Below are 12,832 nucleotides of genomic sequence, written 5' to 3' on the forward strand. Positions count from 1 at the left end.
ATACAGAAAAATCTTTAAATGAGATGTGTCCAAACTTTTGGTCTGTACTGTATGTTCGTATTATTTCTTGATATTAACTTGACTGTTTAGCAATATTAATCATTATGCAGTGCACATGGCAAGATTCCTCTCCGCTTAATATTAAGTACTCCGGATATACCATATATAGCACCTAATGATTGGTTCAAACTGCCTCCTGCTGCTACAGACCTCTTTAGCAGTGTGCCATTCAAAAGACAGTTAATTATTGAATATTATTTTGTACGCTGACAAAGCATGTGCTATGGATTTTTTCCCCTCTTTTGCCTACGTGTTTTAGCTCAGGTTATAATTTCTAGTAATAATTTATAACTCACAGCGGTTGGTGAAGCGCCTATTAAATTTTTACACTATGCTATGAAGAAATTAACCACACAATTTCAAGTGTGGGTTAGTCTGTTCACAGTTAGATATTTTAAAATGAGAAATGCATCATGTTTGTACTTTGTATGTAATGTTGGCTTATTTGCAGTAAACGTTATCCAAGAAAGAAAACAAATGTTGAGCTTCTCGGCATGGCAGATATCTTATTTACTTTTTTGCCACTTAACACTTATTTATAGTATTTTATTTATTTAGATATTATGTTAGATATTTGATTTTTTTTGTCCGTTCAAAGAGAAATAAAAAAAAAAATATATATATATACTATTTATCCTTCCTTTAGCTTCACTCTTGTTGTGACTTTGAAAGAGAAAAAAAAAAAGAATTGCACCAAAATTGCAAAGTGGGAATTTTGTGTGTGGATTGACCCCCCACCCTCCATCACCTTCCCCCTTAGGTGACTCATCAGTGCTAATTTAAAGGGGCCTTCTCATTTTAAACATTGATATATCTTCAGGATGTGACATGAACATGGAATCATAGAATGTTAAAGTTGGAAGGGACCTCCAGGAAAAAAAAAATCGGTTTTAGTCTTGAGATGTTGAGAATAGTGCGTCTATCATGTGAACAGGACAGATTATTGATTTAAACACAATTGCTGTCAGACACTTTTTTCACTTAACAAGGGTAAAAAATAAATCCCAATTCTCCTGAAAGGTGAGGGGGCCAGACCATCTATTAGATGTACCACAAGGCTCTATTCTTCCCCCAGTGTTGTTCAACATTTTCATAAATGATCTAGATAAGGGAACTGAAGGTAAACTAATCAAATTTGTGATGGCGAAAGAGCCAGTACCCTTTATATCTTTCACTGATCCACCGCTCTACTATTCATGACTAGTGACTGCTGTAGCCAATTACTGATCTCCGCATATATGACACAAGACCATTGAGGCCGTTGAGTGACTGGAAAAGTCATCTGTGTCGATGGCATGTCATGATCATTTAAGGCATTCCTATGTCCTCCTCGGCCTCTTACCACATTTGAAGTAACTATTACGCCTCATTTGTCCTCACCACAATGAGACGTAATACTACATGAATAGATCATAATTAATAGCCCAGCTCTTGATGTAAGGGTCAGATTACTGTAGGTGAACTCTCTGGTCATTTATCCACTTGGTTGCTGTAGTCAGTAGGGCTAAAATGTTTGAATTTGAGAATTTTAAGAAAAATAGTGTCTGCCCCTAGCTGCTCCCTCCTCGTCCACTCACCATAGAGTTTTATGAGAAGCAAGTGGACTCTCATCCATCAGTGATAATCTGTCGTAACTGAAGATGGATTTTTAACAAATGTTCAGTCCATGAGGAAAAAGACATTTTCTCTAATTGTACTGTTAGTTTCATTTTTTCCTCATAAATTAACAGTTAATCATTAAATGTTTGTAAATTAGGCTTACTTTGTCAGCTGTTTGCATGACAATAGCCCAAGGTCTGCCATTGGTGTAAGCGTATTAGATGGAGGCAGATTCTTGCTGATTACCTTGCTCATTATACATCAACCAAGCAATAAACCGATTCAAGATCCCAAGTGTGAAAGAAAAGTAAAGTTTATTAAAATAAACATTTTTCTAGAAAACAAAGTTTTTTTTTTTCAATTCCTCATCTTTAGACCTCATTTTGAAGTCCGTGAATCACGTTTGTAACGGATAGTACACATGCACATTGTAAGATTGCACTTACTGAGTGTATTGGGGGACACTCATTTGGCAGCGGATTAACGTAGTCAGGCACGGGTTTTCACTTTAACAGTCCCTGTGGTTTTTTATGGAGTCATAAGCCACAGAAAATATGAACAAGCACACAGTCTTTACATCAATCTTCACATCATAGTATACGGCTTTGAAACGCGGTCACTAAACACGCCAAACCTCTGTGTCCAGTTATCGTGGATGACCGCATGCCATACAGTTCATTAATGTCCATGGAGCACATCAGGCACCAACATATGACATTACGGTTGCAGTCTGTAATCATGCTGGACCTTACTCCGTTCAGTTACCATGGGTGACTGCACGGTTCCCCATACGCTGGGTTACCTTCCAGGAGCTCCTGCTCCACACGCTAACTCCTGTCAGTACTCTCTCTCTCTCAGGGAAGCTGCCGAACTGGGATCACCGTCCCGGGCAATGCCTTGCTCACTAGGCCACCTGACAGTCCAGATCCTCAGATGGGCTGTAGCTTCCCCAAAGGCAGTGCCATCATGGACTCGGCACACGCATCCTCTCTGTGCGCTATTCAGGACATCCATCCCCATCTGGGAACATCCAACACACAGGCCCCCAGGTCCAAGGCCTCCCCCATGTGCTCTTCAGGGATCTAGTCCTACTCCCAGGACCTTCCAACACAGAGGCCCTCCAGGACCTGGCACACAGACCACTCAGGTCTTTTTCCCATGTGACCACATGGTCACATTATATACTTGTAACCACTCCCATAGGTGGGAGGTGGCTAGTTCAACCATTATAACCACAGATATGCCTCCATTCATATCCTGAGGAGCAAAATGCAGCGCTCCCTAGCTGTAACAGGGATCACTGCATCACAACATTAGAGAGAGACACCAACCACCAAAACTATAGAGTAAACCATAAAAGTCCAGACAAGATTATATAATTTAAAATATATATCTTTATTGAATATTAGCAACCGTTATACTAAAAATAAAACAGATTATGTGCACATATCAGGACAATTAATTAAAATATCAATGTAGTCAATATTGTAAATGGTGGACTAAAAATTAAAACCTACAGTATATTAGGCCATAATTAGAGTAAATAGTCTCCTAATAAGGATATTGTAGATCTCCATGAAGTGAAATAAGTAATTAGATAAAAAAAACTTTCATTGTACCATTAAAAATGAATACAGTGGAGAGGAAATTATATATATATATATATCCTTTATGAAAACAAGGTGCAGCAGTGTCATAAATTAACAAAGTAACAAAACCTCCGTGCAATATTCAAAGTGCGTAGTGCAGAGTGCAAAAAATAATAATGGAGATCCATACCTTAATGTGCCACCTGGTCCTAATAATGCGCACACCCCGACTTGATTCATGGAGATCTACAATATCCTTATTAGGAGCCTATTTACTCCAATTATGGCCTAATATACTGTAGGTTTTAATTTTTAGTCCACCATTTACAATATTGACTACATTGATATTTTAATTAATTATCCTGATATGTGCACACAATCTAAATCTATTTATTTTTTTTAGTATAACTGTTGCTAACATTCAGTAAAGATATATATTTTAAATTATATAATCTTGTCCGGACTTTTATGGTTTACTCCATAGTTTTGGTGGTTGGTGTCACTCTCTGTAATTAAGCGGTCAGCACTTCTTTGATTTAATACCGGTGACAGTCTATTACCTCTTCTGTTATATAATTAATATTTTATATTTCTTACACAAATATTGGTCCCTGAGGTGCTACTATATATTTTAACATACACATTAAAGTCTATGTTGCTATTGACCTGTCTGTGGTTTTTTTTTTTAAAACCTTGCGGCCGCAAAAAACCTCATAATGATAGAGCAAAGTTACTCCTATAAATCTATGGTTCTGTAAAAATCATAGATAGAACATAGATGCCATCAGTGTGCCGATTAATATTGTAATGTATATGAGAAACTTTATAATTTATTTATTTTGCCATTCAATCATGAAAATCACTAATGAAACTCTGATCGAAAACACTGACAAAACTTGGAGTGTTTTTTTGCTTATAAGAAAAAGAATCTGAATGAAGCCTATTAAAAGATTCTAAAAGTTAATAGAAATGATGCTTAGTAGAGGATGAATTGCTGTGCAAACGTGGAATCCCCATTCTACTCTACAGTGTAAGAGTGAGCCTACGCCTCCATTGCTGCATATGATTATAATTATTTTTCCTAACTGCTTGATCATTTGCTATAAATTTCCACAAGATATTACTTGACTATTTAGGATTACTGTTGATGCACGGATGGCAGCCTACTTTAGTACGCTTAATATAAGCAGCCGAGCAAATTTTTTTATTGATCACATTAATTAATTGCAAAATTTATTTATGTTTCACCATCCCCAAATGCGTACAGAAAGCCTCCTCACAAATTAATATACACTTGTCAAATATTTTGCCTGACATGCTGGGTTTAGTAATTGTAATGGAAAGAGATTTGTGAGGGCTCAAATAATATGATCGGAAAATGTATTTTTTTTTTTTTTCTCTCTGTGGCAAAGGAAGTAGGTAATTTGTTTCCAGTATGAACTATTTCAGGCTGTGCTCTTTGTTCTCTTCTGGAGTTTTTGTTCGGTGGAAAACCCAGTGTTCCAAACAAATCGTAAAGAATTTCCACTTCATCTTCCTGTTTACTCATATGTGTGCTATTTATTTTATATTAGGCTACGTATTTTATCTTATTACTTTAATGTAAAGCTAAACTAATTGAGGATGGTGATTTGATTTGTTTGCTATACTAATTGCAAATATGTTCTACTAGAAACCTCTGTGTATGATAACGACTGCTCATACCCTTAGGTGTATACATCAGAGCTTTCAGACGAATGCCACTGCAAAGTCATAGAAAGTAAAAGTGTAACAGCTCAGCACATGCCAAAAGGCTACTCACTACCAAGTGAATAGGGTTCAGCATACATATAGGTTATATCAAGCTTACTGGTTTTACATAACAAAGCAAAATCATTGTATAATAGTCCTTCTCTGTATTTATTGCCATCAGTAAACGGAAACCTTGTATTTTTCATAGCTGAGTCTTTGCTACAGTATGGAAGTCTAAGGCCTCATTCGGACATCAGTTCTTCTCTTGAACTCTATCCTTGTTTTTTTCACAGATAGAACACTTGCCTATTATAGTCTATAGATCTGTCCACATGTTTGTGGTTTTTTTTGTGATCCATGGATAATAATGGATAGCAATCTGATGCCAATGATACATCATCCAAGTGCTATCTGATTTTTGCTGCATATTGTGTATGAAAAATTTGTTGTTGTTTTTTTTTGTAGACAAGAAAGAGCTGCCACACTCAGGGGAAATATGGACAAAGATTAAAAATTGGGTTCAGCACACTAGAACAATGGTTGTTTTTTTGTGTGTATAAATAAAATTAGACGTATAAATCTTCTACCCCAATAGTTTTCTGCAGTTTATTGTTAAATTGTACTGTATCTGCCTTAGCTTTAGCTTTTTAGGTCTCATAGTACTGCATAGTAAACTTAATCTGTACGAAATATTCAGTCTGGGAGTAGGTTTTCAAATTGTGGACTTAAACAAATGTTTTTTTCCATTGAAACAATTATTGACCGTTGTTGAAATGTACCCACATTTATTAATTGTTCATAATTCATCAGTGTTTTTGCCAGAAAACTTGTGTACAACACTTTGAAGTTTTGTGCAACACAGAGTTGTGAAAAGATTTTGTAACTTTTGGCTGTTTTATATCAGTATGAAGCAGCTCTGAAAATATGGGAAGAAGTGGGATGTGCATGGTTGTGCCTCCTTATCAAATTCAACAAACGAGGTGACTTTCCTGACTCTAGAAATGTTATTCTAGCCCTTGACTGGAGTAATACTTCTGGCAAGGTGTAAAAAGGTGCACGCCACTGAGAAGATGCACCAAATTAATTAAGTGATGTGCACATCTTAAAGTGGTTGTCCAATGAACGAAGTACAAAGGTTTCCTAAGTGTTTAAAAAGGTCCCTTAGTCTGTTTCAGTAGGCTCCACAATCATGGGGAAGACTGACTTGACATATGTCCAGAAGTTAGTCATTTACACACTCCACAAGGAGGGTAAGCCACAAAAGGTCATGGCTAAAGAAGTTAGCTGTTCACAGAGTGCTGTATCCAAGCATATTAATGGAAAGTTGAGTGGAAGGAAAAAATGTGTTAGAAAAAGGTGCAAAAGCAACCGGGATAACCTAACCGCAGCCTTGAAAGGATTGTTAAGAAAAGGCCATTCAAAAATTTGTGGGAGATTCACAAGGAGTGGACTGCTGCTGGAGTCAGTGCTTCAAGAGCCACCCCACACAGACATGTCCATGGGCTACAAGTGTCGCATTCCTTGTGTCAAGCCACTCATGACCAAAAAAGAGAAAAAAAAACAGGACTGTTGCTCAGTGGTCCAAGGTGTTGTTTTCAGATGAAAGTAAAATATTCATTTCATATGGAAATCCAGGTCCCAGAGTTTGGAAGAAGAGTGCAGAGGCCACAATCCAAGCTGCTTGAGGTCTAGTGTGAAGTTTCCACAATCCGTAAAGGTTGAGGGAGTCATGTCAGCTGCTGGTGTAGGTCCACTGTGTTTTATCACGACCAAAGTCAGCTCAGCCGTCAACCAGGAAATTTTAGAGCACTTCATGCTTTCCTCTGCCGACAAGCTTTTTGAAGATGGAAATATCATTCTCTAGCAGGACAAGGCACCTGTCCACACTGCCAAAAGTACCCATACCTGTTTTAAAAACAACAGTGTCACTCTGCTTCATTGGCCAGCAAGCTCGCCTGACCTTAACCCCATAGAGAATCTATGGGGTATTGTCAAGAGGAAGATGAGAGACGCTAGGCCCAACAATGCAGACGAGCTGAAGGCTGGTATCAAAGCAACCTGGGCTTCCATAACACCTTTGCTGTGCCACACTGCACTGATGCAGTAATTGATGCAATAGGAGCCTTGACCAAGTATTGAGTGCATTTACTGAACATATATTTCAGCAGGCCAACATTTTGGATTTTAAAATCCTTTTTCATGCTGGTGTTATAAAGTATTCTAATTTACTGAGATAATGACTTTTCGGGTTTCATTGGCTGTTAGCCATAATCATCAACATTGGCAGAAATAAACACTTGAAATAGATCACTCTGTAATGACTCTATATAATGAGTTTCACTTTTTGTATTGAAGAACTGAAAATAACTTTTTGATAATATTTTGTGAGAAGCACCTGTAGCAGGGGCTCACAGCTGTTGCTTCCTGTGGGGTAAAACATTACCCTGCATGTTTTATTGCAAGAGTTAGTGTTTCTGCCATGTCTTCGGTCCCCTGAGCTAATCATAAATAAAGTCAATCAGGTACGAGCTCTGGCTGCCGCTGAACTCGTATGTCACTTGATTTATGATGAGCTCAAAGGGCTGGAGAAGAAACACTCGCTCATATGATAAAACAAGCAGAGTAATGTTTTACCTCACAGAAAGCAGCAGCTTCAAGACCCTGCTATGTCATTGGTATAACCTCCTCCTCCCATGGCCAGGACTTAACCCCTTCATGACCCAGCCTATTTTGACCTTAATGACTTGGCCATTTTTTGCAATTCTGACCAGTGTCCCTTTATGAGGTAATAACTCAGCAACGCTTCAACGGATCCTAGCGATTCTGAGATTGTTTTTTCGTGACATTTTGGGCTTCATGTTAGTGGTAAATTTAGGTCGATAATTTCTTCGTTTATTTGTGGAAAAAAACAAAACGGAAATTTGGTGAAAATTTTGAAAATTTCGCAATTTTCACATTTTGAATTTTTATTCTGTAAACCAGAGAGTTATGTGACAAAAAATAGTTAATAAATAACATTTCCCACATGTCTACTTTACATCAGCACAATTTTGGAAACAAAATTTTTTTTTTGCTAGGATATTATAAGGGTTAAAATTTGACCAGTGATTTCTCATTTTTACAACAAAATTTACAAAACCATTTTTTTTAGGGACCACCTCACATTTGAAGTCAGTTTCAGGGTTCTATATTGCTGAAATACCCAAAAGTGACACCATTTTAAAAACTGCACCCCTCAAGGTACTCAAAACTACATTCAAGAAGTTTATTAACCCTTCAGGTGCTTCACAGCAGCAGAAGCAACACGGAAGGAAAAAATGACATTTAACTTTTTAGTCACAAAAATGATTTTTAGCAACAATTTTGTTATTTTCCCAAGGGTAAAAGGAGAAACTGGACCACGAAAGTGGTTGTCCAATTTGTCCTGAGTACGCTGATACCTCATATGTGGGGGTTAACTACTGATTGGGCGCACGGCAGGGCTCGGAAGGGAAGGGGCGCCATTTGACTTTTTGAATGAAAAATTGGCTCCAATCGTTAGCGGACACCATGTCGCGTTTGGAGAGCCCCCGTGTGCCTAAACATTGGAGCTCCCCCACAAGTAACCCCATTTTGGAAACTAGACCCCCCAAGGAACTTATCTAGAAGCATAGTGAGCACTTTAAACCCCCAGGTGCTTCACAAATTGATCCGTAAAAATGAAAAAGTACTTTTTTTCACACAAAAATTATTTTAGCCTCAATTTTTTCATTTTCACATAGGCAACAGGATAAAATGGATCCTAAAATTTCTTGGGCAATTTCTCCTGAGTACGCTGATACCTCATATGTGGGGGTAAACCACTGTTTGGGCGCACGGCAAGGCTCGGAAGGGAAGGCGCGCCATTTGACTTTTTGAATGGAAAATTAGCTCCAATCGTTAGCGGACACCATGTCGCGTTTGGAGAGCCCCTGTGTGCCTAAACATTGGAGCTCCCCCACAAGGGACCCCATTTTGGAAACTAGACACCCCAAGGAACTTATCTAGATGCATAGTGAGCGCTTTATACCCCCGGGTGCTTCACAGAAGTTTATAACGCAGAGCCGTGAAAATAAAAAATAATTATTCTTTCCTCAAAAACAATTTTTTAGCCCAGAATTTTTTAATTTTCCAAAGGGTAACAGGAGACATTTGACCCCAAAAGTTGTTGTCCAGTTTCTCCTGAGTACGCTGATAACCCATATGTGGGGGTAAGCCACTGTTTGGGCACACGTCGGGGTTCGGAAGGGAAGTAGTGACGTTTTGAAATGCAGACTTTGATGGAATGCTCTGCGGGCATTACGTTGCGTTTGCAGAGCCCCTGATGTGCCTAAACAGTGGAAACCCCCCACAAGTGACCCCATTTTGGAAACTAGACCCCCAAATAAACTTATCTAGATGTGTGGTGAGCACTTTGAACCCCAAAGTGCTTCACAGAAGTTTGTAACGCAGAGCCGTGAAAATAAAAAATCATTTATCTTTCCTCAAAAATAATTTTTTAGCCCATAGTTTTTTATTTTCCCAAGAGTTACAGGAGATATTGGACCCCAAAAGTCGTTTTCCAGTTTCTCCTAAGTACGCTGGTACCCCATATGTGGGGGTAAATTACTGTTTGGGCAGACGTCTGGGCTCGGAAGGGAGATAGCACCATTTGACTTTTTCAATGCAAGATTGGCTGGAATCAATGGTGGCGCCATGTCGCGTTTGGAGACCCCCTGATGTGCCTAAACAGTGGAAATCCCTCAATTCTAACTCAAACACTAACCCCAACACACCCCTAACCCTAATCCCAACCCTAACCACAACCCTAACCGCAACACACCCCTAACCCTAGTCTTAACTCTAACTCTAATTCCAACCCTAACCCTAAGGCTATGTGCCCACGTTGCGGATTTATGTGCGGATTTTTCGGCACCGTTTTTGAAAAATCAGCAGGTAAAACGCACTGCGCTTTACCTACGGATTTACCGCAGATTCCCAGTGTTTTTTGTGTGGATTTCACCTGCGGATTCCTATTATGGAGCAGGTGTAAAAGGCTGCGGAATCCGCACAAAGAATTGACATGCTGCGGAAAATACAGCGCAGCGTTTCCGCGCTGTATTTTCCGCACCATGGGCACAGCGGATTTGGTTTTCCATAGGTTTACGTGGTATTGTAAACGTGATGGAAAACTGCTACGAATCCGCAGCGACCAATCCGCTGCGGATCCGCAGCCAAATCCGCACCGTGTGCACATAGCCTAATTCTAACCCTAATTCCAACCCTAGCCCTAAGTGCAACCCTAGCCCTAAGTGCAACCCTGAGTGCAACTTTATCCCTAAGTGCAACCCTATCAAGTGCAACCCTATCAAGTGCAACCCTATCCCTACCCCTAACCCTACCCCTAACCCTACCCCTAACCCTAATGGAAAACAAAAATAAATATATTTTCTGTATTTTATTATTGGCCCTACCTATGGGGGTGATAAAGGGGGGGGGTTATTTACTATTTTTTTTATTTTGATCGCTGTGATAGAACTTATCACAGCGATCAAAATGTACAGGGAACGAATCTGCCGGCCGGCAGATTCGGCGGGCGCACTGCGCATGCGCCCGCCATTTTCCAAGATGGCGGGGCCCATGCGAGAAGACGGAGGACACCGGGAGGGACACCGGGACTAGGTAAGCATGGGGGGGTGCGATCGGACAGCGGGGGGGGGGGGGGGGGCGGAAGGGAGGGGCAGAGGGGAGAGTTAGGCGCTTAGGACAGATCGGAGGGGTAGGGAACACTGACGGCGGCTGCAGATCGCCGCCGCCAGTCGGTGGGGGAGCCAGATCGGGGTCTCCAGCCATGGCAGATGCTATTGCAGCATCGGCCATGGCTGGATTGTAATATTTCACCAATTTTCATAGGTGAATTATTACAGATTGCTCTGATTGGCTGTTGAAAGTGAAACAGCCAATCAGAGCGATCGTAGCCACGGGGGGGGGGGGTGAAGCCACCCCCCCTGGGCTGTAGTACCACTCCCCCTGTCCCTGCATGTCGGGTGAAATTGGAGTTAACCCTTTCACCCGGCCTGCAGGGACGCGATCCGGCCATGACGCATATGCTGCGTCACAGGTCGGATTGGCACAGGTTTTCATGACGCATACGCTGCGTCAAAGGTCGGGAAGGGGTTAAGATATGCGCCGACCATGTCCCTGTAGGGTCAGACACAGCCATTACACAGTATATAGCAGGGGTACATAAGATTATCTCAGAACAAAGAACATTTTGTTTTAACACATCCAATTGTGGAACTTATTATTCCAAGATATATTAATTAAAGTGAACTTTGTTTTGAGGGGCCAACCCCTATAACGCCAGACTTAACAGATCAGCCCAGAGATCTTTTATGATTTTATCATATATACAGATTCACAAATAAAAAAAAAATGTTTTGCTCTTTTTCTGGATTAAGGCAGCGCATACGAAGTGAAAATGCTGAATCGATTTGGTATTTGTCTCGAAAAGTTTACTAATGGGTTCTCTTTTGTATTAAGCAACCAAAAATACCTCAGAGAGCCATATGTAAGCAATTCATAAAATGCGACATTTTTAAACTATCCACACAGAATTAACCATTCAACCTTTGATTCTAAATGAAGCCCTGCTGTCAGATATTAATCTGCAGTATGATGATGATTTTCCAAAAGAATGACTAAACCAGGTGTAGCATAAAATTCTCCTGCTCATTAGCGTTTCTTATTAATTAAAACAGCCATGTACAACTCACTTAAATGCTCCTCAGCTCTGTGCCTCAGAGAGTATATTATATGCAAGGCCTGTTTTATAGCTAGCAAAGTGTCACCTCAACGTATTGAAATTACCTGTCTAATTGTATTAAATGTAGCATGTCTACAAATGTCTACAGTGTGGTTGGCGGTTTCTTGTTTGCTGAAAATCACTTGATGCAGCATTATCCAGAGGCAGCTGTTCACAGGTCCTTCACCTCTCCCCAGAGATGACTGGATGCTTACATAGTTGGACCCCGTCGTATAGAAGGATTGGTGAACATGACAGGTTGTTTGGAAGCCATCTGTTTAAAATGCCTTTTGCTTTGTGTGCAGTAATGAACTTGCGAGAAGCTGTCTTTATATTAATAGTCTGTTATGATGTCCAAACAGGTGGAAGTTGATGGGACTAAAGTGAATGTGTCCAGCGAGTGGAATCTCTCTTCACCGTTGATGTCTGTCAGCATAGGCGACACTCAGGAGACCGTTCAGGTAAGTGCACTTACTCTATTGAGATTAGCCGTATGACTCACTGCTCACCTGAACACTACAGGTAGCGTATAACCAGCTTAGCTTAGCTTTTTAAAACTTTTTCGAACCGGTGGCTGATGAGTCACATGAGGTTCACAACTCCTTGCTGTGCAATTTGCCATTAGGGACAAGATGTCTAAGATATTTTCAATATCTTGTGTATCTTAAACACATAACAATTCTAGGTTGGCTAGTATATTACAAGGGTCAAATATCAGAAAATATTTGTAAATTTAATACCTCTTGCTTTTAAATCTCTCACCATTTTTTTGAGCAAAATGTGGCTATTGACCACCACTCAAAGTTGAATGTGACTCCTAACGTAATAGAGGTTGGGGGACCTTTACTATATAGGAATAAGTACGTTGTGTTACTAGACTGCATCACGTGTCCTCCTGCAGTAAAATTAATGTATTATAATGTATAAATATATGCATGTATCAAGTAGTGCAGAGGCGCCAAAACACAAGTGTCATAAAGTTGGTGATAGAGGCCAGACAGACTGGATTACACAACTGACGGTTCTCCATTTCTGTTTTGCTAAGCAATAT

The 12,832-nt window shown here is 40.0% G+C and overlaps 1 protein-coding gene and 1 long non-coding RNA gene across 2 annotated transcripts in view; one reads left to right on the top strand and one right to left on the bottom strand.

Annotated features, from left to right (window-relative positions):
- PCCA (propionyl-CoA carboxylase subunit alpha) overlaps positions 1 to 12,832 on the top strand; it is a 658,713-nt gene that overhangs the window by 502,914 nt on the left and 142,967 nt on the right. The window contains exon 20 of the mRNA XM_077297080.1: positions 12,144 to 12,242. Coding sequence (XP_077153195.1) covers positions 12,144 to 12,242 — 99 coding nt within the window. The remainder of the gene's footprint in view (positions 1 to 12,143; positions 12,243 to 12,832) is intronic.
- The window catches only part of LOC143816560 (uncharacterized), a 54,810-nt gene that overhangs the window by 20,308 nt on the left and 21,670 nt on the right, over positions 1 to 12,832 (bottom strand). The gene's annotated exons all lie outside the window — the stretch shown is intronic.

This window comes from Ranitomeya variabilis, chromosome 3, assembly GCF_051348905.1.
Source record: "Ranitomeya variabilis isolate aRanVar5 chromosome 3, aRanVar5.hap1, whole genome shotgun sequence".
Lineage (NCBI taxonomy): Eukaryota > Metazoa > Chordata > Amphibia > Anura > Dendrobatidae > Ranitomeya > Ranitomeya variabilis.